This window comes from Oryza sativa, chromosome 5 (assembly GCF_034140825.1).
Source record: "Oryza sativa Japonica Group chromosome 5, ASM3414082v1".
Lineage (NCBI taxonomy): Eukaryota > Viridiplantae > Streptophyta > Magnoliopsida > Poales > Poaceae > Oryza > Oryza sativa.
The window spans coordinates 4,947,047-4,971,142 of NC_089039.1; the positions used below are offsets into that span (position 1 = coordinate 4,947,047).

Genomic DNA, 24,096 nt, shown 5'->3' on the forward strand with positions numbered 1-24,096 from the left:
TAGGCTTGCTTCCTTGTCCGATTGGCAAGGGTCATAGGAGGTGGCAGCGACGAGTCTCTCCATCAGTGGTGGAGGTTGACGCTAGATTTTGTGGCTATGGCAGGTGAATTGTAACATCCTGAAAATTCCTGACAATAAAAAATCACTAAAATTTTGAAGTTTTTAAAACTTTCGCATCATGCTGGATGTTATGGTTGTTCTTGCTTGCCAAACCATAAATTGTCACATTGAATATTTTAATTAATTTTAGAACTATCAAAGCCTCCAAGTATATTGGATAATTTCTGATGATCTAATGGGAAGCAAATTCATTTGGTAGAGAAAAGGATAAATAGGAAATAAATAAATAAATATTCAAATAAAGTATTTGAATTTTTGAATCCAAAGTGTATAGAACTATATTTCATTCAAATTCCAATCCCATTCACTTTTGCAGTTTAGCCCCTCCCTATTATCGTTTTTCCTATTTTTCCTTCTCTCTCTTCCACCCGGTTACTGTTAATGGGCCACCAACCATTCGATATGGGTCTAGCCCAGACCGAACTCTCCCTGACCCAGCGTCGCTTCCCCCCGGTCGCTACTGAGCCGCGCACGCGCCTTCCCAACCCGTGCGACGCATTTTGCGTGACCGTGCGTCGCACTGCATCGCACCACGCCCGCATGGTCCCACCACCCGACCGAGCCGCCGAATCCCCGCGCAAAAGCTGCGCCGCCACAGGCGCGCACGTCAGCGCTGTCGCCATCTCGCGTCGCCTCGGAGTCGAGGGATAACGGCCACCTCGCCTCGCATCACCCCTAGCCCAAGCCAACCACCCTACACCGGAAAACCCACTCTCCCCAAGCCGCCATGGCCACGTCCACTGCCTTATCCACATCCAATGATATTCAGGCGCCCCTCCTTATGTCGGCTGGGTAAAACGGATCCTTCTACCACAGCTAGAGCTAGAACGCACAGACTTTAGGCTTTAGGTACGATGATGGAGCCACAGAACCTTAATGGAGGAGGAGATCAAACCTTATCCGCATCATCCACCTCCTTGCCCTTATCCGATAGCCATTAGAGCTCTATTTCACCTGGGCATGTGCTGGCGATCTTATCCACACCGTTTCCTTACACCCTAAGCTAAGCCCCCAACAAAAATCCCCATTCCTCTTAGCTTTCTTCCCGAATACATTTCGTCGAACACCTTGTGTGCGTAATCTCACCGCTACCAAAGACCATATTGCGGGACTCCCCGTCCGGAGCTGGAGGTTGGAGGGAGCGGAGGGGGTGTCGTGCTGCCGCCGTTGCCATTGGGGAAGCCGAGGACCGCTGGACACCGGGAACCACGCGTCGAACACTTTCGGGCGTCACCAACAGCTAGCCGCCTCTGCTTCGTCCGCACCGCACCACGCTTCGCCGCCCTTCGCCGTCTCTCCATCCCGGGGTAAAACCTCGAGCCCATAGAATCCTCTACACCTCTAATAGCTAGCGTCGGCTCCAGTTTGTACGATTAATGCCTATGGCTGTGCCGCCCCGGCCGCCGTTCCTCCGCCGACGAGCTCACCGTGGACAGGCCATCCCGGGTGCTCTCCCTCCCATCTTTCTGGAGAAATTGAACGCCCATACACCGTAGATGCTCCTGCGCCCATCAGTTTGGCCGGAGACCATCCCAATCACCCAAGCCCCAGACCTCCTCGAGCTCGGTCATGGCAGCCGTGTCGTGCCACTTGCCTAGGTGCCGCCGCACGCCGCATTCGGTACCGAAGGGTCGCCAGAGTTCCTCCGCGCCTTCCCTGGCCAGCCTCGTGCCATCCCGGCTACGCCCAACGCGCATGGCGCGGCTGCCTCTGCCCGGCTGGAGGTTGAAGACAACCTCCCTCCGAGCCACTGACAGGCCGGGCCTACTCCCATATTTCCCCTAGCAAAAAAATTAATCCGGTGGAAAAGGAATAAACCTAGGGTCCCACATGTGAGTCGATGTAGTTGTGGATAGGATTTCGGATTAAGAACAAATCTATTAGGAACAGTAGCTTTTCACAATTTCTCGGATTAATTCAAAATTGAATCTTTAAACTAGTATAACTTGCTCATTTTAACTCGGATTTGAGTGAAACTTGAACCTAATTTCATCTAAATTCATAAGCTTTCCAATGGTATATAACTCACTATTTAATAAAATATATTTATAATTATAAAATAATTAATATCAAGATGATACATAATAGTTAACTTAAAAATGTGTTAATAAATACAATTGATATTGTACAGTAGAGTAGATGTCAAATAATTATATTTAACAAGTTTTGTCACTGTAACAACCACACAAACTAATTTTAAATGATGTCTCAAATTAATGTATACGAAGATACTAGTACTATTTAATGGTTGTATAATTAAACCCATGACTTATAAATTATTCAAATAAAGTTTAGCCTTGTGATTATGTAACTAAAATATGAATGCACTTAGATCAGTGATAAACTTTTTAGAGAAATAATAACAGAGCTAGTTGTATTTGGACCACTTAAAAGTTAGTTGGCACAATGTCATCATGTGGAGTAGTATATGTATACTTCTGTTAACCTCCAGTGAATAGTCAACAGAACCATCACATACAGTAAACAGGTACTAGTTATAAATCCTAACCACATATTAGCACTGTGTATCTCATTTATACTATGATGATTAGCCCCTAATAAGCCGCCATGACAATAGAAAGACTAAGAATCTTGGCCCTTAGCATGATTAGAATCCATTAGCAAGCCAGAATAGTATGAGCAACCCTAGATTCGACACCATCATTATATTTTGCTTGTACACATTTGATTGTTGTTTGAATATTGGTTTTTATCACGTATTATAGAATTTGTATATCGGTTAGTCGTGAGGCAACGTATCCAGCTTCCAGGAAGGTGAAGGTTGATCAAGATTATATCAAGAATAGAAACTATTTTGAGCAGGCAAGTCATCACCCCATCCCTTGAGCATGTTAATCCCAATTGTAAAATTGTTTTGTTTACAAATAAAATTGCATGCAGTGATGAATATCCTACTTGTTATTATGCCATGCCTTTGATTATTGCTTATCTCATTATTCCCTTGTACCCATAATTACGTATGAGTCCCTAGTTACTTATGACAAATGCTTAGTAATGCTAATTTAGATTCATGCATTCTCATATTTATCAAATGTTTTATGCTTGGGTAACTACCTTGGGGAAGGTAGTTGAGATATGGCATATGGAGACATGAGTGCCACATTGCCATGACATTGATGAGATGATTTGTGAAAGAAAATTAAAACTAAACAAATGTTTTCGACTAGGGCAGCTGGATGACTTGGGTGGTGTCCGATAAAGGCTAGTGCCGTCCCTGGTTAGTTAAGGACCGAGCCATGAAGTTAAGCATGAAAGACCCCAGTACAGCCGCACTTCTCGAATGGGTGTAGACCTAGCGGAGTAGATAGCCGAGCGGAGGTAGTATCCCTGCATAGTGGTTTCACTTAGGTGTGTGGACGAACAAGCAGTGTGCTGGCGGATACCCAACACGGATGGCCAGAGACTGACTTGTCAAGACTACAAGACTACAAGGAGATACCCAAAAGAGGACAGCATGGATTGGGTTCAACTACAGGATGCAATGTTAGGCTTGCGTGAGTTTTCCCCTTCGGGAGCGCCAGAACTCCTCTCACTGCTAGAAACTTATGACGCCTAGAGTGCATGAGGGCTTAAGTTCATGAAGCGGATACTGCCAATGTGATGTTATTAAAAGGCTTTGCCGTGGCAAGTCTCATTCGTTGGGACGCAGGCTCATGTGTTGGGCAAGTCGCGGAGTACGGGTAAAGTGTACATCCACTGCAGTGTGAGTAAACCAAATCTATTCGAATAGCCGTGCTCGCGGTTATTGAGCACCGGGACATGTATTACACTTGGCTAGACTCTAATTTCTTAAACTGATTGGGTGGGATGCTGCATGATGATTTTGTACCGGTGGAATAACTTCTCGAGAGGTGAGAAGGGGTAGACCCTAGAAAACCATGACGACCAGTGGCGAGAAGCTATCCTTGGGAACACAATAGATGGTGGACAGAACCGTTGCTGTTTAATGAACAATGGAACTAAAACTTGAACAGTTTATGCTAGGTCTTAGGTTTGTGAAATGATATTTGAAAACTCAGCTTTACGCAAAGTAACCATAGCCACTCCTTGTATTATCCTGTACATTACTGCATTTTGTGTGGTGGCTTGCTAAGTACTTTTGTACGCATTGTTGCTCTATATATATCTTTTAGCAGAGTGTTGAAGAGAAACCCTTGTTAGTACGCTTGCGTACCTAACAAGATGATCGGAGTGTGGTTCCATTCTAGGTCTCATTCCCAGTTGACTGCTTGTGGCATGTCAACCGGGCCCTTGTATTATTTTGTCTTCCGCTGTTGTTCTCTGATAGTTATCGGCCTGCCTGGCCCTAATGTAAGCATTTAACTCTCTTAGCCTGAATTCATTCGTGATATGTTGTGATTCGGCTATGTATGTGTGTACCAACTACTGATCCAAAGATTGGTACTGATAAACACACAAGATTTCCGATTTACAAAATCGGGGGTCGACATGAATCCAGCCTTTGATCTGCTTCTATAGACTCGATTGTGAAAGCTGGCCACCGCTCGAATACCGACATGGATGATGTCTGTGGGCGCACAATCTTTCTTGAAGGTGATGTCGTCACACTGCCTTTCTCAACCGTGTCGTGGGTGGACTCTCCGGGGGTTGAAAACCTGGTTCTGGATGTCTAGAACTGTGATGGTGGCATTCAATATGTCGCCACCTTCTTGAAGGCATTATATCATTGGTTTCTTGTTGGTGCGGTATCTTTATGTAGTGTCTCCATTACACCTGGTTCGATAGTAATAATGGTAGAAAGATCTAGATAAATGACTAAATTACAACTCAATTACTCTCCAATGTTTTCTTCCGTTTTGGTGCGACGTTAGTCGAAGGCAGTGATGGGAGTGAATTCCCGAATTTCCCATCGACAATGTATTGGTTGTTGTTAAGATGTTCTGAATTTTTATTTGATGAAGACATGGACTACGTGCAATTGTAAACCGTTGGGTGAAAGAACGGTTGTGTATAACCCGACCAACCATGAATACAAACATGCTTTTAAGCCTTTATGGTAGTATTTTTAGGTTGTGTTTGAGAGAGAAGAAAAGAGAAGGAGAAGATATGCAAAATGAGGTGCGACATTAGAGAGTATTAATTATTTTAAATTTAAAAATGGATTAATATGATTTTTCGAATAGTAACTTTTCTATATTTTTTTAAAAAAACACCATTTAACAATTTAGGAAGTGCGTGCACGGGAAACGAGGAATTTTCTCACCTAATTCCAAGTCATTGACACTACATGTATGTACAATCATATGAATTTATCATACCAATCTATCCACTATCAAACTCGAGTATCTATAACAACTCCGGTTCTTGTTTAAAAATATATATTGATTTATCTTGAAAAGTATCATTCATCATTTTTTTAAGACAATGGATAAAAATCTAGCATATATATTCACAAGCACAACCATTAAAAAGTATCATCATAATATCGCAAAATTATTATACTCCCACCGTCTCAAAATACTTGTCGTTTTGAATTTTTGTTTGTAATGTTTGATAGTTTATCTTATTCAAAAGATTATGAAATTATTATTTATTTTGTTTGTGACTTGCTTTATTATAAAAAGTACTTTAAATATGACTTATCATTTTTTATATTTACACTAATTTTTACAAAATATTACAAGAAAAAGTCAAAATGACATCTAATTTGGGATGGAGGTAGTATTTTATAAGATTGTTCTTTAGAAAGATAATAGTCATAGATTTAAAATTTTAACCAAATTTTATCATAAATGTCGTATTTACGTAGTACTCCCTCCATCCCAAAAAAAGGCAAACCGTGGGTTTCCGTGCCAACGTTTTGATTATCCGTCTTATATGAAAAATTTTTATAATTAGTATTTTCATTGTTGTTAGATGATAAAACATAATTAATATTTTATGCGTGACTTATCTTTTTAATTTTTTTTTATAATTTTTTCAAATAAGACAGACTGTCAAACGTTGGATACGGAAACTAGGGTTTGTCTTTTTTTAGACGGAGGGAGCAGGGAGGGACAGGAAACAGTCAGGCCCTGACTTCCTCCCTTTTTTGCAAGTCTTCCTCCCTTTTTTGCAAGTCGGTCAAGCAAGCGCGGCAGACGTCCTTGTTTATAAGCTTGTGGTATACATAATCGGTCAATACTATATAGGAGAATTCGAGAGAACGCGGTTCGCCTCTGGTGTAGTACTACTTGCATCTGAATTTACATGGAAACTTGGGACAGAACGAAACAGCACAGAGCTTGTGCTTGGAATCCTATCCCATACAAGCTAGTAAGCCTATATATATATCATGAACTCTGATCAGCTAATTGAGTCATTCATCCAGAGCTCGTCGTTCACCAACACGAAGCCGGAGCTCAGCTGGTGCTCGATCCAAGGCCAAGGATTACCAGCTCTGAGCAGATCAAATTAATGGACAATGCCAAGGAGGAGATGCGCCGTGCCGCCGCCACCGCCGACTCGCCGGACGCCGGCGAACCCCACGCCATAGCCGTCCACCTGCAGGGGTGGTGCAGGGCGTGCCTGCACCTCGCCGCGCTCGCCTTCCTCGCCTGCGCCTTCGTCCAGACGGCCGGCAGGGCGCGCCACGATCCATGGGACCTCGCCTTCGTCGTCGCCGCCTACGCCAGCCTCGCGGCGCTCTTCGTCGTCCTCCGCCGCGCCGAGCGCCTCACGCCGGAGTCGCCCGCCGACGATCGCCGGTGTCTGCAGCGAGCGGCATGGGCGCTGTCCACTGTGCTCAGCTGCTTGTTTGCTTACAGGGTTGCCCGGATCATGCCGGCCGCCATGGCCGTCGCCGTCTGGGCCATGACCGCCACCGTCGTCGCCGGTGGCCTCTACTTCTTGGTTCTCAACGACGGTGACCGTGGATCGGAGGAGGATTGCCATGTCGCCGACGATGGCAAACTCGTCTTTCAGAAGATTCCTAGAGAGGAAATGGTGTAGGAAGAACCATACATGGCATTATACGCTCCTAAATGGAGTATTTTTTTATTTCTATGTTACTTTTGTGAGAGTAACTAAACATTTCATAGCCAACTTCAATTCTATTGAGTGTAAATTTTGTGAAGATCTTTATGCTTCATTTTCCCTGTTAGTGTGCGGTTTACTGAAGTTCTCATGAATCCACCTAATAAGCTAGGCTCAACAGAACCATATGTTCCTAACCACATTTGCTCGCTATGAATAAGAAACAAAGTGAATTGGTGATATCTCTGCTGCACACTCCATTTTTTACAGGTCTATACACTATACTGCCAAATATTGTTGTATTGAACACAAATACATTGTGGAGAAGACCATATTCATATATCTATTTGCATGACAAATCCTATGGAAGGCCACAAATTGGAGTTTGCGCCTAATTGGCATTTTACGAATTATGGAAGTACAATAAAGGATAATAGCTCTCATCTTTAATTGAATTCAAAATATAAAGATTTAAAATAATAATAATAATAGATAGCTCGGGTAGGTGAGGAAAACCTTATTTGTGACAAGTTTCAAACCAGTACCGTAAACCCCTTGGATAAATAAGAACAGCAAGCTAAGGAAACTCGCATGCAAAGGTACCGACCTATTGTCTTGGTTTGAACATGTTCTTAGAGGAGAAAAGGTCAAAAACATTTTTAGCATCAAATCCGATAACCACTATGCATATCCAATGACCAATGGCCGTTCTCGAGTGAGAATGATCACAAGTTCAACAGTGTGATAGTTTGTATTCATTGAAGGCACAAACATTCAACTGGCAGCAAGAGCAAAGGCACAACATGATACGAAACAATGCTAACCAGACTATGAATGCATCTGAAATCCACATTTTATATCCTTACCAATACACGGAAATTGTCTTAATGCTTCTAAGCTAAGGTAAGATTAAGAAAAGAGAGGGCTCCCACTAGGCAACCTTACTGCCATAGTAGGAAGTCAGTAAATGGATTGGCATGTACTGTGGGAAACGAAGGAATGAACTGGAAAAACAAAGGGAAAGGTGAAACCTACGGCAGGGTAATTCAGGGAAGTAGCAAAGGGAAAAGGGGAACCTACAGCAGGGCAAATTCAGGGAAGTAACAAACCAATTTGTGATGAGTTGCAATCTAATCTACCCTGAACCTAAAAGAAGAAATGGAGGCGACGTTACCATTAAACTCAATTTGTTGCAGAACTGTGCCCTCATTGATCTGCTCAATTGTCACATATTAGGCACACACACGCAGCCACACACCAAACTCACTAAAATCAAAAGCATTAAAAAGAATCATGCAGATCAGAGTTGCCACGGCAGATCAGCTACGATTGCTGGACTAGCATAAAATCTGGAGGATCTTAGGTGTTCTGGTTCATTCTTTCAGTAAAATCATTATAAAGATTAAGAGTAGAATGGTATGGGAAAGCGTCATGAATTTGTCCAAACAATATTGGAACCAGTAAATTTTCTGTTGTTTGTCCATCAGAAGAGCCCATTGCGCAGTATTTTCTCGATCTATTCATCCACCAAAACAAGCAGATTATCCAAGCTGCTATGTCACCAAGATTAACTTTGCAGTACAAAGCAGTAGGTGGCCAAATTGGCCAGGTTATCAATCAACAAGTATACATGAAAAATTAGCTCCAAATCTCACATTGGAATAACAGAATTGCAGTAAATTTTGAGCTACATTTTATTCACCAATAGAAACGACCTAAAATTTCTCCAAAGAACATGTATAATATAAAGCTAACCTCGCTCACAAGTCAGGGAATCCCCAAAATCGAAAGTCCTCCCGCGTGGATTCGGTCGTCGAAGGAGAGCCCCCGGCCGCTACTCGTCGAGCTGCTTGAGCTCGGCTTTGAGCTGCTCCATCTTGAGCCCCATGGATCGGCGGAGCGAGTCGGCGTCGGGCGGCGGGAGGCGCGCGAGCAGCGACTCGAAGGCCGCGAGGGCCTCCCCGGCGGCGTCGCGCGCGCAGGCGGCCTCCTCGTCGAAGTAGACGGTCTCCTTGCTGTCCATGGCGGCCTCGATCTCCTCCCGCGCCTCCGCGAACTTGCGGTTCACCTCGTCGACATCCTTGCCGAAGCCCGCCGTCGAGAAGGCGCGCCGGTGGGGGCACCCCTCCGGGAAGAAGAGGGGCGGGCGCCGCAGAAGAGGAGGGAGCGCCGGCGTTGGGGCGGCGGCGGCGGAGGAGGAGGAGGGGCGGAGGAGGGAGGCGGCGGCGCGGAGGAGGAGGCGAGGGTTTCGGTGCATAGTGGCGGCGGCGGCGGCGGCTTGGTTTCGGGATTCTCTTCTCCTTCCAAGAATTCGGGGGTGCTTTCGGCAAGTTGTTCTCGCAGCGGCAGAAATGACGGCTTTGTACTCATTTTAAGGGCTTTGTTTGGATTAAAGCTACTCCAATTTTCATTGAACTAAATTTTCTAGTAGGAGTAGAAGGCATGGATGTCTGGTTTGATGTCAAATTTTATCCACATTAACATAAATTCTACTATGAGAAATTTGAGAGTGTCAAAATTTTGGCAAGTTTTGACCAAACAAGCTTTGTTTTTTCCCTTTTATAATTGTGCTGCTAAATACAACTAATTTTGAAAATTTGAGTAGTAGAAGCATGCTGCTAAATATTTGGATTTGAATGTTCATTGCATAAACATCATTTGCATTTTTTTTTTCTTCTTCAAATTAACATTATAAAAGTACTATTGTTGTCCCAAAATATAAGGGATATGGGCAAAATCTCTTATATAACTATATGGATAAAAAAATGTATTTTAGGATGGAGGTAGTAATGTTTATTGAGTAAACACTATAGATATGTTGGTAAATGTCGTAATCTTGATGTCTGTAAGATATGGTTAAATGGTTCACGTTGTAGGAAAAAACCAAACGACACCTGCGAAATTTGAAGTTTTGACGCAGAACGAAAGCAGATTTCAAGTGAGATTTCAAAATAGTTTTCAAGAATTCGAATTTGAAAGGGTAAATTTGACTAAAGTTTGATGAAAAATTTCATACTGCCTAGAGTCAGGATCTGGCTCTTAATTGGAAAGGTGAACCTGATACTTAGTCAGTGCAGAAGCCTGTAAAAAAAAGTTCTACTGGGTCTGATAAATGTGTTACATATAAATTAGCACCGAAGTGGGGGGGAGGAGAAATAAATTGCAAGTCCTCTTTCTGTACCAGCAAAGATATTGGTAATGGGAGAAACACATCTCCATTTATCTCTATTTTATTTCAATGTTAGGAGAAAATTGGTGGTAGGAGATACACATCTCCTTCCATTTCTCACTATTTATTTCAATTCACTTGTAACATTTTTGCACTTGTGTGCACATCAATATGCAGCTACCTACCACTACAAAAACTATTAGCCGTTCAGGTGTAGAAAAATCCTGATTAGTCACTTCTTAGATAAAAATTCAGATCCAAAATCCTTTTGTAGCCGGTCCTTGGACTCCACTCTGGCTGCTTGTATAACATCACTAATAAAACTCTTGTCTGGAAATTCATCTGGAACAAGACTTCTATATGTATCAAACAGCTCATCTGCTTCTTCCTTTTTGTCTAAAAGTGCGTAAACGATGCCCTGCATTTTGGAACACCATGGACACATTGTTCTTGTCAAGGATCAAAATAAAAAGAATTTGGAACATATCACATATGACACATGTGAACGGTTAAGGGTACCTGGCAAAGATGAGGTCGGAAATCTCGAGGATCCTCATTGATAAGATTTTGCAGTTTCTCTGATGCAACATCCAACTGGCCCTGCATTTTGAAAGTATAAATTAGAAATAGAAAATCAACATGGACTCAAAACTGATGTCGATTGTTACCTTGACAACATGCATCTGAGCAATCAAAAGCTTAATGTTGCGCTCTTCTGGAACCCTTTCCCCAGAAATTGCAAGTTGCAAAGCTTTCTCCAGCATCTCAAAAACAGTAGGTCCTTCTGATCTTTTATGCATACACAGAGCAAGTCCCTGAAATAACATGAAATACGTGAGTTCATAAAACATCAGTATTGTCCATAATTTTCCATGATGAAAGACTACAGTAAAGTAAAACATTAGTATGTAAAACTTATAGTTTCAAACTTTTGGTACAAATGACCATCATGTATAATGTAAGAAAGGCAAGTTGCAGTTTACTGTTTACAATGCTGCAAATCAGCATTGTCCATAATGTTCCATGATGAAAAACTACACTAAAGTAAAACATTAGGTATGGAAAACTTAATTTCGAACTTCCAGTGCAGATGACATCATGTATAATAGAAGAAAGGCGAGTTGCAGTTTACTGTTTGCAGTGCTGCAAAATCCTGTGATACAAATGAAGAACAAGCATTCATCGCATAAAACTGTATTTCCTGGTGAAATGTATGAGCCTTCACTCGATCAATTGTACTTATGTAGTTATGTTGCCATTCAATATCTACTAAACAAAAGGAGCATCTTTATCTGATATCCATAGCAGTTTGAATTTCACAATAGGCAGGACCTAAGCCACTTCTACATTCTCTGTCAAATAAATATAAGACTGCAGATTGCCAGTCTTACGAGCAAGACTCTTACCACAAATCCTTCAACATTTGAAAACGCTAACACTAATTCTGCTATCTAAGGCAAGCATCACAACATTCAGATCAACATCCAAGTAGAACCTCAGATATATTAGGGGTAATTGCAACAATGTTTCATGCCACAAGTATTCCACCCCAAATCAATAGCCACCGAAACAGCATCATCGCAAGCTACAGCAATTCTACATTCCTACTACCAATTTGGTTTGTCAATTCTTTCACATGTATAAACCATAAATCACTCGCCGCCAAAGCAAAATAAATCGGCATGATCATATCATGATACTAATGGATTCAATGAGATGATATCAACATGAACAACAAACTGAATTCAGTGGACTGAAGAGAACAAGAGCAGGTTGTAAGTTGCAGCTCACATGGAGTGCCCTGACGAGGAGTGGCTTCTCGGCGAGGACCTCGTTGAAGAGGCGCTCGGCCTCGGCGAGGTCGCCTTTGAGCTCGTGCAGCAGCGCCTCCATGAGCCGCCACTCCACCTCGCCGGGCTCCGCCTCCCGCAGCCGCCGCGCGAACCCCAGCGCGCCGCCCCACTCCGCGCGCCTCATCTTGGCGAACAGCGCGCACTTGAGCGCGTCCACGTCGCCCGGATCGCGGCTCAGGATCTCCATGTACATCTGCACCTCGTCATCGGCCTCCTCCTCCTCCTCTTCTTTCTCTTCTACTTCTTCCTCCTCGTCTTGCCGCAGCCACGCCTCCTCGACCTCCGCCTCCACGCCCTCCTCCTCCTGCTGCTGCTGCTGCTTCTCCTCGGATTCTTGCTGCTGTTCTTGCTCTTCCGTTTCTTGCGGTTGTTGGGTAGGTGGGGGAGGGGATGCGAGGGAAGGGAGGGGGCGGACGCCGGAGAGGGAGAGGAGGGAGGCGACAAGGAGGAAGATGAGGGTTCTCGAGGTGGAGATGACCGGAGAGAGGAGGCCGGCGGCGGTGGGTGTCCTGGAAGAGGAGGAGGTGGAGTGGGTTCGGTAGGTGAGGCGATGGGGCTCGGGAGGGGGAGCGGAGAAGGGAGAGAGGCGGTGTGGTGGTCTGAGAGGGAAGGGGAGGGAGGGATTGCGGCGAGGGAGGCGGCGGGCGGGTAGGGGTGGCTGGGAGGAGGAGGCGGCGGTGGTGGAGAGGAAGCTCATCGCCATTGCTGACGTCATCCGCTTCAGGAGGAAGCAGAGGAGAGAAGAAAGAAGAGGAGGGGACTTGAACAGTTGGACTGATGGCTGAGAGGCGAGTTTTGTTTCATTTTCATAGGATTTTACATGGTTTCTTCAGATTTTGCTTGACGAAATTCAGCTCTACTCCAAAGAAATATGCAAAATTTTCACATGATTACGATGGGCTATATCTCGCGAGAAAAAGGAACCTGAGCTGCAAACACGACCACGAATTCTCTGTTTTTAGCAGTGGTGGAAGATTTTTTTTTCCTCGGATCTGCTATTTCTTTGTCGATATATTTGTTAGGAGAAAACTTTTAAATCTTAGAAACATCAGATTAGCTCTGAGATTTATGAAGATGGGAGTTGGAAAAAAATATAAGTGCTTGCTTGGGCAATAGGGATCAAACCTGGTACTTATACATAGCATCCATGTGACTATACCACAAACGTATAACCCATGTTAAATTATTTTATACAAATTATTTACTAGTTACAAACTACTCCCTCCGTTTCGTTTTGTTTGTCGTTTCCGACAGCTTCGGCGAGATTAAGGTTGACGTGAATTTACCCTTTTGCCCTTCCTCTTCACTGATTCATTCCCCTTCCCTTCTACACGTGACGGCGGCGGTGCCCCATCCCGATCCCGAGTGTCGTGGCAGGGCCGACGGCGGGGACGGCGGTGCTCTTCCCCACCACCCCTGTCGCGGCTTCCCCTTCCCACGGGCAGCGGCGCCGGCATCCTGCTTCCCCCCGCCGGTGAGCACACCCTTCTCTTTCCCCTCTTCCCACACCTTCTCTCACCTCCCTCCCGTCTCTTCGCGAGCCTGCGCCCACCGCCGCCGGCGAAGTCGCCGGCCACCGCATCCCGCCGCCGCTCTCCGGCTACTAGGGGTATCTGGCCGACGCATCCTCTCCTCCGAAGCTGTAGAGTAGTGTAGTGGCGGGTGGCGTTCTTTGCGATTTGCCACCACCGGGCAGCGCCGCCGGCTCGCCATCGCCGGAGCCCAGCAAGAAGCTGGCGTACTGAGATTTTGGTCAGGGTAGTACTCACACTGCGGCACTGCCAAGTCCGGCGGCTCGTTGGAGGTTTAGCATATTGGGTTTAGATGATGCTGATCACGTTCAAGATGATGATGATGATAATGAATTGATGTTGGTTTAATAAGGTTTTAGTGGGTGGTGATTAAGGTTTGATCTTGAATTGTTCATGTGGCAGTAGCTTTTGATCTTTTGATTATTCGCAATATTACTTGTAGATTTGCTCTGAATTTTTGCAAGGTGTGTTGCAGATAATTCTTCATTTTGCAGGAACGATTTGCTTCTAATAAAATGCTTAGTGTGACAATGACCATCATGGCACCAATATTTCACTTGTAATTAGCAGTTTTACCTAGGTAATCTGTGACTAATGCAATGCTGACACCACAGTTGAGCTAGATCAGTGGATAAAGTAGATATTATCTGAACATTATTTGTGCCTAATGTAATGCTGACACTATAGTTGAGCTACACCAGCAGAACTAAATTAAAATGATAAATTCTATCTGATTCCTGGACAACAGTGTATGGTTTACGGAGTAGTTTCTTTGAATTGATCGGTTGTTGTTTACCATGTGTTTCTTGTCTTCTGGTATTTTTTACCATGTTTATTTGGTTGTTCATTTCTTGTCCGTTCTTGATTTTGTATGGAAGATACTGGGTGTTCTTCCTGGACGCCGTTGGTCATGACGAAGGAGGAGGGCAGGGTAGGTAGACGTCGCAAATTTGTCACACCATGGAAGAAAGCGGCTCAGGAGGTCGGCGACGGCGGTGCAGAGGATCGTGTCGAGCGCCTCGCCGCCGCGGCTTCGTCCTCAACTGCTCTCTCTCCAAGGTTCGTATTCGATTTTTTTTCGATGATGTATTTTGTGTTCCTAAAATGTGTTATTTTCAGGAAAACTCTATAGATGCTCACTATTGCGAGGTTAAATGAATTTTCACATCTAACCTCACATAGTTCAGTTCATGGCTACTGCTTGTGCAAAATTCGATTAATTAGAGCAAGGAAATAGCACTGTATTTCTATTTACAGGGAGCTGTTGCTGGTTGTTCTAGTTTATGCAAACATTTAGCATAAGTCTTTTCCTTATCTTATTGCTTCATAAATTGGAGTTCTTGTTATTGTATAATTTCTTGTTAGATCACATGGTTGTCTATCCAGTTATGCTATACAACCAGTACTAGATGTCTTACAGAATGGATGCTTTTACGGTTTTACCTTTTCTCAGAACCTTACTATGCTTTTCACTCTTAACATTTGATGCAACTTATAATCCAAAATGTGCATTCATGACAACTTCGTTGCAACACCTTTTGCAGGGTTACACTAGATGGGTCCAATGTTGGAGGGAAAAGAGGCAAAAAAAGGAAGTCTCCCTGCGTGGCAATGCCATTCTTTAGAACCCCGTTGAGCAGAATGTTACTGTCCCCTAGCATACGGATAAGGTCTCCTTCTATACAACAACGAACATCACCTTCTGCTACAACCCATGGAATTTGTCAAGGTCGAGAGCAAAGAACAATGGATATTGATTTAAATTTGGAACCGGGAGATACATATGCTGCCACAGATCCCGGAGAGGCTGGATTTGATCACAGTGCTGCCACAGATGCTCAAGGCAATGGAGAGGCTGGATTCGATCACAGTGCTGCCACAGATGCTCAAGGCAATGGAGAGGCTGGATTTGATCCCTTCGATTCAAATGCTGATGATGATGTCCTAGTCACTCTAGAGGAGATAGGTGTTGACCCTGGCCAGGAGAATGTACAGCCTCAGTTTGATCCTTTCTTCGATTCTGATGTTGATGATGCTATCCTAGTTCCTCAGGAGAATACACACAAGAATGTCGTGCTTGATAATGACAAACGGAGAGCAATCTTTGACGCCATGCTTGTAAAGGCAAGAAAAGGATATTTGAAGGGCCATGAGAGCAAGGAGGTTTCAGCTAAATTCTCGGTGCCTATCAGGACAGTACAGCGGATATGGAAAAAAGGCAAAAGCTGTTTGGATCAAGGTATTTCAGTTGATGTTGCGAGTGGAAGATCTAGGTGTGGCAGAAAGAAGAAGGTGGTGGATGTGTCCTGTCTCGAAGATATTTCAATATTGAGCCGCACCACAATACAGGATGTAGCTACTCAACTTGGTGTTAGCACGAGTAAGGTCTACAGAATGAAAAAAGAGGGTGCTATAAAGCGTGTATCTAGCTCATTGGATCCCCACTTGACAGACCAAAACAAAATTGATCGGCTGAAGTGGTGTATTGAAATGCTTGACCCAAGGAGTGTGCCTCACAATCTTGTCTTCAAACCACTGTTTGATTTCATTTTCATAGATGAGAAGTGGTTCAACATTACGAGGAAGACTGTGCGATATTACGCAGCTCCAACTGCCTCGCGTCGCATCAGGACAATTCAAAACAAAAACTTCATCCCAAAAATAATGATCTTAACAGCTCTCGCCAGACCAAGGTTTGACTCAAATGGAAACTGCATCTTTGATGGAAAAATTGGATGTTTTCCTTTTGTGACATACACAGCTGCAAAGAGGTCAAGTGTGAACCGTCCTGCAGGGACAATCGAGATGAAGCCCATTGAGTCAATCACAAAGGAGGTAATCCGAAGCTTCATGATAGAAAAGGTATTGCCAGCTGTTCGGGCTAAGTGGCCTCGTGAAGACGCTGGCAAACCTATATACATCCAGCAGGATAATGCTCGGCCTCATATTGCACCGGACGACAGAATGTTTTGTGAGGCCGCGAAGCAAGACGGCTTTAACATCAAACTTGTTTGCCAGCCGGCAAATTCCCCAGATTTGAATGTCTTGGATCTGGGTTTCTTCAACTCCATTCAGTCCATCCAGTACAAATCAGCCTCAACAACAACAGAAGAACTTGTAGCCGCCATCGATCGAGCATTTGAAGATTATCCAGTGAGGCTATCAAACAGGATTTTCTTGTCTCTTCACGCATGCATGAGGGAAGTCATAGAAGTACTCGGTGACAACTCCTATGATCTTCCACACATAAAAAAAGGAGTGCTTGAAAGGCAAGGTCGCCTTCCTTTGCAACTAAGGTGTGATGCTAAGTCAGTAAATAATGCTAACAATTATCTCAGGTAAACTACTTTGGTTATATTTTATTTTCATGAAAATCGCTTCATGTGCCTAACTAGTTTGATGTGTGCTAATTAGTGGCATTTTTTTTACTCCTTTTCAGGACCATGGCAGATACCTGATATGAATTTGTTTGTTGCTGCAGCAGGGTGCGGATATGAAATTGCTGCTAAGCTAATCTGAAATTTTTGGTGTTGCTGCTGTTGCTGTTGCTGCTGTTGTTGATATCTGAAATTGTTGGTGTTACTGCTGTTGCTGATATCTGAAATTGTTGGTGCTGTTGTTGATCTGAACAGAATGAATTGGAGGCTTTCTTTTTTTTCTCTCTTTTTCTAGAAAGTAGCCCATGTGTGCAGTCATTCTGTGCAGAACATGTCCTTTGATTTTTGAGAAAGCAGGAGGATATATGGACCTGAATATGTCCTTTGATTTTTTTATTAGTATTTTTATTTCACATGAACACATTAGCTAAGCTTATCTAAGATCAATGGTGTGAACTGTCAATGGTCCTTTGATATAATTACAGACTAGCTATCTCAATTTACAAGAAACAGCAACTGGGATGGCAGCAGCCACTTTACAAGCTCTGTGTCTGAATACTCTGTTTACAGACTAGCTATCTCAATTTACAAGAAACATCAGCTGGGATGGCAGCAGCCACTTTACAAGCTTGGTGTGCATCTCTGAATCTGTATCTCAAGTTCCAATTTTTGTTTCCAATTTCTCATTATAACATCCAAAATTCCCACGCATATTACATCACTGACAGTACTAAGCACTAATCATCTGATCAAATACACAACAATCAGTCCCTAGTGAACACGACCAGAATTTCCCAGAAACAGAAAAATTTCCCCTTCGATGAACATCAAATAGCCAAGCAAATGCAATGTGCATTCTCTAAAAAACGAACATCAACAATCAACATACGGCTAACCAAATCAGACAATCTGCAGGCCGTTCAGTAGCTTAATCTGCAATCAAGTGCACAGCTATCTTAACCGGATGAAATAATCAGGTAAATTCTGGACATCCAGCTGAAGAAAGAAAAAAGAAAGGAGGAGACTTGTGGCAATGGAGCTTTTCGAAGCCCGGCGATCTCCTGCACCAACGAGACGTGCACCAGCACCGTCCTCCACGCCATGTATCAGCCTGCGAACCCGCCGCCGCCGCGAGCAGCGAACGAAAGAATCAGGGAAAAGCCCTCGAGCCAAAGCCGAATCGAGAGGAGGAGAGGGCAGCCGTACTGAGGGCGATGATGGAGAGGACGAAGGCGGAGGCAAGGAGCGGCCGGAGGACGGAAGACGACGGCGATCTCCCACGCTGCCGCCGCCAGCGTGGCTCCTCCTCCGGCCATGGTGCCGCGGTGGCGCTTCGTCGGCGGAAGGGGACTATGCGCGTGGGAGGCGGCGCCGGACTTGAGCGCCATGCGTGGAGGGCCTCGCCGTGGCAGGGGCAGGAGGACCGCCGGCGGAGGAGCTCCTCCTGCTTCTCCGCGCCGCCGACTGAGGGGTAAAGATGGAAACGGTATCGGCCGGTGTACTACGACGTCAAACATTTTGACTCTTTTTGAAATGAGCTACAGCGACTAACAAAACGAAACGGAGGGAGTACATTGTAACTATGTTGTAACCTCTGTAGGAGTATAACTTAGGTATAAAGTTGTATATACATATTTTTAGTATTTATATACAAGTTATATTGTATTTATAGTGGAAATAATACAATAATATAAACTATATTATTGTTACATTTAAAGTTTTTCAGTTAAAAAACTTGCGACGGTTTGTTAGATAGTCTTTTTTTCTTAAGTTAAATTTCACACTACAACAATGGTTGAAATTTATGCAAACTCATTAGGAGTTTAGCATTAGTCCTAACCACAATGTTATATGGTATCAGAGCATCATAAACCGCACTAAACAAATTTAGCTATTCTTACACATGAGAAATTTAGCTATTCTTACACGCGAGAATATCTATAAAATATTCAAAAGTTTTTTAAAATAAAAAACTTTTCAAATGTAACTATAATATAATTATGAGTGTAAATATGTTGTAACTAATATATAACTAGTAACTTATATATAACTTTCACAAATTCACGAGAAACGTGTAGCGGTGCAAGTGTAAGTGACTAGCACGATGAATATTTTCTCTCCCCTCAGATGCATGAATCTCCTAAAACACACTTGAAGGTCGAAAATCTGAGTTTTTTGGGACAAGAAATGATGAGCGATCTATAGCAATTTCACTTACAGCTTACACATTGGGTTTCTATACTAAACAAAAGGATGTTGGCTACGTGCATACCTTTTAGGCTAGTAGGGAGTAGATGTAGAGGCTTGTATTATGGTATAATTTCAGTGCTTAATGAAATATTCCTATTATCTTAAAGAAATATCTGCATGCAAATGTGGCCATTCCACCTGCAATTGGCCTTACTTCATAATATCATAAGTGGAACAGTTAATGATATAATGTATCCAGTAATTCAAAACCAATTGGTGAATAAAAAGATACAGGGATTATACTCGTAGGATGCCAATCTAAAACGTGCTCAATAAAAAGATACATGGATATACTCGTAGGATGCCAATCTAAAGCGTGCTCAAACATAAGTTTTCAACAAGGACCAGACAGCAAGCGTGCTCAAACATAAGGACCAGACAGCGGACCACCAAACTAGAATGATGTTGGTATTACAAGTGATGAAGACAGCCACAAAAGTTTTCCTTTAAGATGCAAGTTACAACCAAATCAATTTGATCGCTGTCTATAAATCAAATATCTAACATGTTATACAACCACATTGTTTTGTTCCGTGGTTGCAGTTTGGTGACGGAGTGCTGTTGAAACAGGACAGTTTCTCCTGAGCTTTTGATAGAGAAAAAGTAAGAGTAGCCAAGCTTTAAGCTTCTTGCTTGTACAAAATTACGTAAGATTTGCCTACAGATTTCAAAAATGGAATATGTGTATTCCTTTCTAACTTTTTTATCTCTTCAACATGTTGCAAGTACTCCTTTTCTAATTGCTTGTATCTTTTTTGTACATCTCGGCCTTAAGAACTCCAACATAAGGCAGGTTGCGGTAGAGTTCAGCATAATCCATGCCATATCCAACAACAAAGGAATCTGGGCACTGAAAAAGGAAAAAATAAATAAAATGGTGATTAATTTAACATTGCAAAGGAGGGATGGGGCAATCATTCAACTGTTCCCAATGAAATTATGAAACAAGCACACCAGGAAGTAAAGCTATCTTGACGTCAACATCATGCAGCATATAAATTTAAATACCACATTGTTAAGTAGTTCATACCTCAAAACCTCTATAAAATTTTCCATCCCCCACTAGCTGAAAATTAGCAGTTCTCCTTGCCGGTTTGTCAAGAAAAGTGCAGACTGATATGGATGATGCTCCTTTCTTTTCTAAATAAGCAATAAGACAGGAAACAGTATTCCCAGTGTCCACAATATCTTCCACCTACCAAGATATGAAACCACTGTCAATTTCTAGACAAGAACAGGCTCAGTTGATACAAGTCTAGGATGTATATGACAACCAAATAAATAGCACTGCTGTAAATGTGATACCAATTTAATACTATACAAAATATTGCTGGTCTTCAAAAAAGTGTTTTGCTCAGTTAACCTTATGCACCATACAGTTGCTGGCTAGAACATCAACAAACATGGATCTGGGAACACGCTATATACTTCCTTGGTCAGACTCCATCTTAGAGCCTCGCCATGAGACACAACCAGCACACAAGGAATCAATGTGAGCCGTGAACTACAATTTAATTTCTCATTCCACCTAAAACTCATTTCTGCATTGGTATTGTCATTCCCACAATTCACATGTCAGCATCATTGTATCAATTATTTTTCAGTTGTTGATTCATCATCTCAGTTGATAAGTCACCATCAAGTATGATTGATACTATTAAGCCTTGTTTGGCTAGGTCAGGATCCCAGCCCAACCACATGGAGTTAAGTTTAATTTGAGCAGACTTCCTGGTCCACCCAAGCAAGGCCTCAGTAAAGTAAGTATTGCTGAAGTGAACATAAGTTTTGTTTGTCTTTATGAAAACGGATGTCCCTTCATGGTCCTAAAGTGAAGATAAGAATGCAAAGTTTTCATGATTTTGCTGTGTTCCCATTTGTCTGAACCAGTTTTGTATCAAAATCAACAAGTTGTAATCTAGATTACTTGTCACATTTTAAAATTCTTTATGAGATGATATTATTGTTAACTTTGACTATTGCCACTGCACAACAAACTTTCCACTCTAATTTCGCAGAACTTCTGAAATCAGAGAAGCAAGGAAGGTGCAGGTTTGCCAAATAACAGAGACATTTGCTTGATATTGTTATAACCGAATTCAACACCTAGTGTTTGTAAAAAAGGATAACTGCAATACTTCCCAAGAAACTGGAATAACCAATACCTAAAAATGTTGCTGGCACTCAGTTGCATTGATTGATCCAAATGCTTTGTTCAGTTTGTATGGGAACTGGATGAGATCAGGAAGGAAGGTACACACTGGCCAAGAGCAGGATCATCCTTCAACTCTAAAATCACATACAAGCACAGCTCCAAAGGTGTATGGCAATTCAAGAAGGCAATTCAACTGCTCACAAACTAGTGTGGCAATTGCGAAGCTTACAGAACAGATTCATTGTGCTCTTGCTAGCTTCGGTGATGCACCACCTCAAAGAGTTCAGGAAGTATGTCTGAGAAGAATGTAGGAAATGGAGAGTTCAGGAAGTATGTCTGAGAAGAATGTAGGAAATGGAATATTGTCTTAGTTAGAAAGAACAAAGCTGGTCCTCTAGAGCATGATGAGATGGAATTCCTACTAGCATACACTAGAAACCACACTAGGGGAGTTAGCAGGACAAAGAGACATAGAGCTATTGGGATTTCATTCCAAGTTGATATGGTTGGGAATTCACTCCGCGGCCGGGCAACACCGTAACTATTGCACCCATATCACCCAGCTGCTGTGCAACACAGCAATGATTTTGCTGTTGTCACCTGTTGACCAGGCGACACGGCCCATGAACCATGCTATCACCAGTCGGATGGGCACGGGGATCGTTGTCACCCGTTCGACAGGGCGACATGGCCCATGTCACATGAGGCGACACAGGCATATTTTTCAAGATATTTTTAATAAGGGTTATTCATGTCTTTCTCCAGAAAAAGGAATATTTAAAGAAATCATGGTGACAACAACCATGAGTGGGGATCTCGCCTGTTGGATGGGCGACAAGGAGCGACATGGGTAGATTCTTGCAAATATTTTGAGAAATGGGTATTCCTCCAAAATCACAAGAAAAAAATACTCCTTGCATTTTTTAATATATGATGTTTGTTCAACATGGCATTTGACCATTCGTCTTATTAAAAAATATAGTGTAAATTTGCAAATTTATAAGTCGTGCTTAAAGTACCTTAAGTAATCAAACAAGTCATGACAAAATAAATGATACTCCGTCTGTTTCACATTATAAGTCGTTTTGACTTTTTTTCCTAGTCAAACTTAAGAAGTTTAACCAAGTTTATAGAAAAAATAGCAACATCTAAATCACTAAATTAGTTTCATTAAAACTAACATTTAATAAATTTTGATAATATGTTTGTTTTGTCTCGAAAATATATCTATATTTTTCTATAAACTTGATCAACCTTAAAACAGTTTGACTAGAAAAAAGTCAAAACGACTTATAATATGAAACGGAGGGAGTATATTTACATAGTTTTCTTAAAAAGTCATATATTTAAAAATGGAGGGAGATTACCATCACATACCCCTAAGTTCTTCAGTTTTGATAATCAAAGAAACCTTCCAGAAACAATTCTAAGAATCATATCTCAAAAGCTAAACATGCAATGAGCCACATCATCTAGAAAACAAAAGCCAGGCTAATATTAGATTATTGAGCTTTTGGTTCTAACAAATATAGGTTGCGCGAGGTATCCACTAGTTGATACAAGAATCTGTGACCATATGCAGGAATGAGAAGGATTAAAAACATGTTACAAATAATAACAGACTAAATTAACTCAATGATTACGTACACTTCTATTAAGCCAGAAACATTAGATTAGATGTGACAGCCTCACAACGCATCAAAGTGTCACAGTACATTAACAACTGAAAGGGAACATGTTGTCATCAATCTACACGTCTTTGCATATCTAGGATATAAAATTCTGCACAAGCTACTATATTCAGTAACCTGAAAGGATGTCACGACACACGAGAACGGCACAACCACACACCGCACGGGTAGGGAGGGTCCGGGGGGGGGGGGGGGTCGGGTCACTCACCACCACGACGTGCTTCCCGGCGACGTCGACTTTGAGGTCGGAGGTGATCCGCGGCCGGCCGCTGGACTCGGTGCCGTCGCCGTACGACTCGGCGCGCACGAGGTCCACGGCGAGCGGCGCGTCGACGCGGCGGACCAGGTCGGCGAGGAAGAGGAACGCCCCCGTGGCGACGCCGACGACGACGGCGGGCTCGCGCAGGGCGCGGAGGTCGGCGGCGAGCTCGGCGGCCACCTCCGACACCCGGGCGGCGATCTCGGCCTCCGTCCACAGCACCCGGTCGATGCCGGCGTCTGCGCCGGCGCCGCCGCCCACCATCGCGGCGGCGGGGAGAGCTAGGGTTAGGGTTCCGCGGCGGCGGGGGCGGCGGGGGCGCGCGGGATTGGGGGATTTATTGGTGGCGGGCGGAGACGGAGGAGGAGGAGGAGGAGGAGAGGAGGTTTTCCGCGAATGGAAAGGGGCGGTGGCGGGGCCAGCGGGGAGGAATGGTGGGATTCCCAAATTCTGCATTTGCCCCCAACACCATCACGATGGAAGCCGCTGACTTCTGTCGGTGCAACCTTTTTTTTTTCAAGACCTCGGACATTCTGGCCCTGATCACGGCCGTTTGGTTGGAGGAAGTTTATAGGAGGGATTGAAAATTTAGAGGGATGGTTTTATTTGATTAGGATACATGGAAATTTTGGTGGGATGGGGAATGGAGAATTGAGGGAGGACCTCCCTACTTTTTAATACGTGGGTAGGGGCGATA

At 43.3% G+C, this 24,096-nt stretch overlaps 5 protein-coding genes and 1 long non-coding RNA gene across 7 annotated transcripts; 2 read left to right on the top strand and 4 right to left on the bottom strand.

Moving 5' to 3' along the window:
- Positions 1-1,167: 1,167 nt before the first annotated feature.
- On the top strand, positions 1,168-7,216 carry LOC9270180 (uncharacterized). Of its 2 annotated transcripts, XM_015784050.3 has the most exons (3): positions 1,168-1,427; positions 2,847-2,943; positions 6,473-7,216. In XM_015784050.3, the coding sequence occupies exon 3, from the start codon at positions 6,559-6,561 to the stop codon at positions 7,090-7,092; it is 534 nt and encodes a 177-aa protein (XP_015639536.1). In that variant the 5' UTR covers positions 1,168-1,427; positions 2,847-2,943; positions 6,473-6,558; the 3' UTR covers positions 7,093-7,216. The 2 variants fall into 2 exon arrangements, with proteins under 2 accessions (XP_015639536.1, XP_025881714.1); XM_026025929.2 differs by lacking the exon at positions 2,847-2,943.
- Positions 7,217-8,657: 1,441 nt separating this feature from the next.
- On the bottom strand, positions 8,658-9,457 carry LOC9268468 (embryogenesis-like protein). The gene has a single exon (XM_015784053.3). The coding sequence runs from the start codon at positions 9,371-9,373 to the stop codon at positions 8,951-8,953; it is 423 nt and encodes a 140-aa protein (XP_015639539.1). The 5' UTR covers positions 9,374-9,457; the 3' UTR covers positions 8,658-8,950.
- An 849-nt stretch (positions 9,458-10,306) lies between these two features.
- On the bottom strand, positions 10,307-12,905 carry LOC4337992 (protein SLOW GREEN 1, chloroplastic). The gene is made up of 4 exons (XM_015782084.3): positions 12,077-12,905; positions 10,954-11,100; positions 10,805-10,885; positions 10,307-10,703 (listed from the first exon to the last, which is right to left on the bottom strand). Exons 1-4 carry the CDS (start codon positions 12,851-12,853, stop codon positions 10,518-10,520), a joined length of 1,191 nt encoding a protein of 396 aa, XP_015637570.1. The 5' UTR covers positions 12,854-12,905; the 3' UTR covers positions 10,307-10,517.
- A 21-nt stretch (positions 12,906-12,926) lies between these two features.
- LOC107280909 (uncharacterized) lies at positions 12,927-17,557 on the top strand. Its single transcript, XM_015783039.3, has 3 exons — positions 12,927-14,729; positions 15,215-17,008; positions 17,110-17,557. Exons 1-3 carry the CDS (start codon positions 14,542-14,544, stop codon positions 17,126-17,128), a joined length of 2,001 nt encoding a protein of 666 aa, XP_015638525.3. The 5' UTR covers positions 12,927-14,541; the 3' UTR covers positions 17,129-17,557.
- A 280-nt stretch (positions 17,558-17,837) lies between these two features.
- LOC136356505 (uncharacterized) lies at positions 17,838-18,550 on the bottom strand. Its single transcript, XR_010741378.1, has 2 exons — positions 18,254-18,550; positions 17,838-18,158 (listed from the first exon to the last, which is right to left on the bottom strand). It is a non-coding gene; the product is annotated as an uncharacterized lncRNA (long non-coding RNA).
- A 1,131-nt stretch (positions 18,551-19,681) lies between these two features.
- LOC107276353 (uncharacterized) lies at positions 19,682-23,844 on the bottom strand. The gene is made up of 3 exons (XM_015782330.3): positions 23,349-23,844; positions 20,328-20,492; positions 19,682-20,147 (listed from the first exon to the last, which is right to left on the bottom strand). Exons 1-3 carry the CDS (start codon positions 23,661-23,663, stop codon positions 20,034-20,036), a joined length of 594 nt encoding a protein of 197 aa, XP_015637816.2. The 5' UTR covers positions 23,664-23,844; the 3' UTR covers positions 19,682-20,033.
- Between the last annotated feature and the right edge of the window lie 252 nt (positions 23,845-24,096).

Bases quoted from the DNA above. Each gene is read 5' to 3' on its own strand.
- LOC9270180 (XM_015784050.3), top strand. From the start codon at position 6,559: ATGGACAATGCCAAGGAGGAGATGCGCCGTGCCGCCGCCACCGCCGAC.
- LOC9268468 (XM_015784053.3), bottom strand. From the start codon at position 9,373: ATGCACCGAAACCCTCGCCTCCTCCTCCGCGCCGCCGCCTCCCTCCTC.
- LOC4337992 (XM_015782084.3), bottom strand. From the start codon at position 12,853: ATGACGTCAGCAATGGCGATGAGCTTCCTCTCCACCACCGCCGCCTCC. The intron at 11,101-12,076 runs GTGAGCTGCAAC...ATGTTATTTCAG, and splicing joins TCCTCGTCAGGGCACTCCAT to GGACTTGCTCTGTGTATGCA. The intron at 10,886-10,953 runs GTAACAATCGAC...TTCAAAATGCAG, and splicing joins CTCAGATGCATGTTGTCAAG to GGCCAGTTGGATGTTGCATC.
- LOC107280909 (XM_015783039.3), top strand. From the start codon at position 14,542: ATGGAAGATACTGGGTGTTCTTCCTGGACGCCGTTGGTCATGACGAAG. The intron at 14,730-15,214 runs GTTCGTATTCGA...CACCTTTTGCAG, and splicing joins TCAACTGCTCTCTCTCCAAG to GGTTACACTAGATGGGTCCA.
- LOC107276353 (XM_015782330.3), bottom strand. From the start codon at position 23,663: ATGGTGGGCGGCGGCGCCGGCGCAGACGCCGGCATCGACCGGGTGCTG. The intron at 20,493-23,348 runs GTGAGTGACCCG...ATATCTTGGTAG, and splicing joins CCGGGAAGCACGTCGTGGTG to GTGGAAGATATTGTGGACAC. The intron at 20,148-20,327 runs GTATGAACTACT...TTCCTTTTTCAG, and splicing joins AATTTTATAGAGGTTTTGAG to TGCCCAGATTCCTTTGTTGT.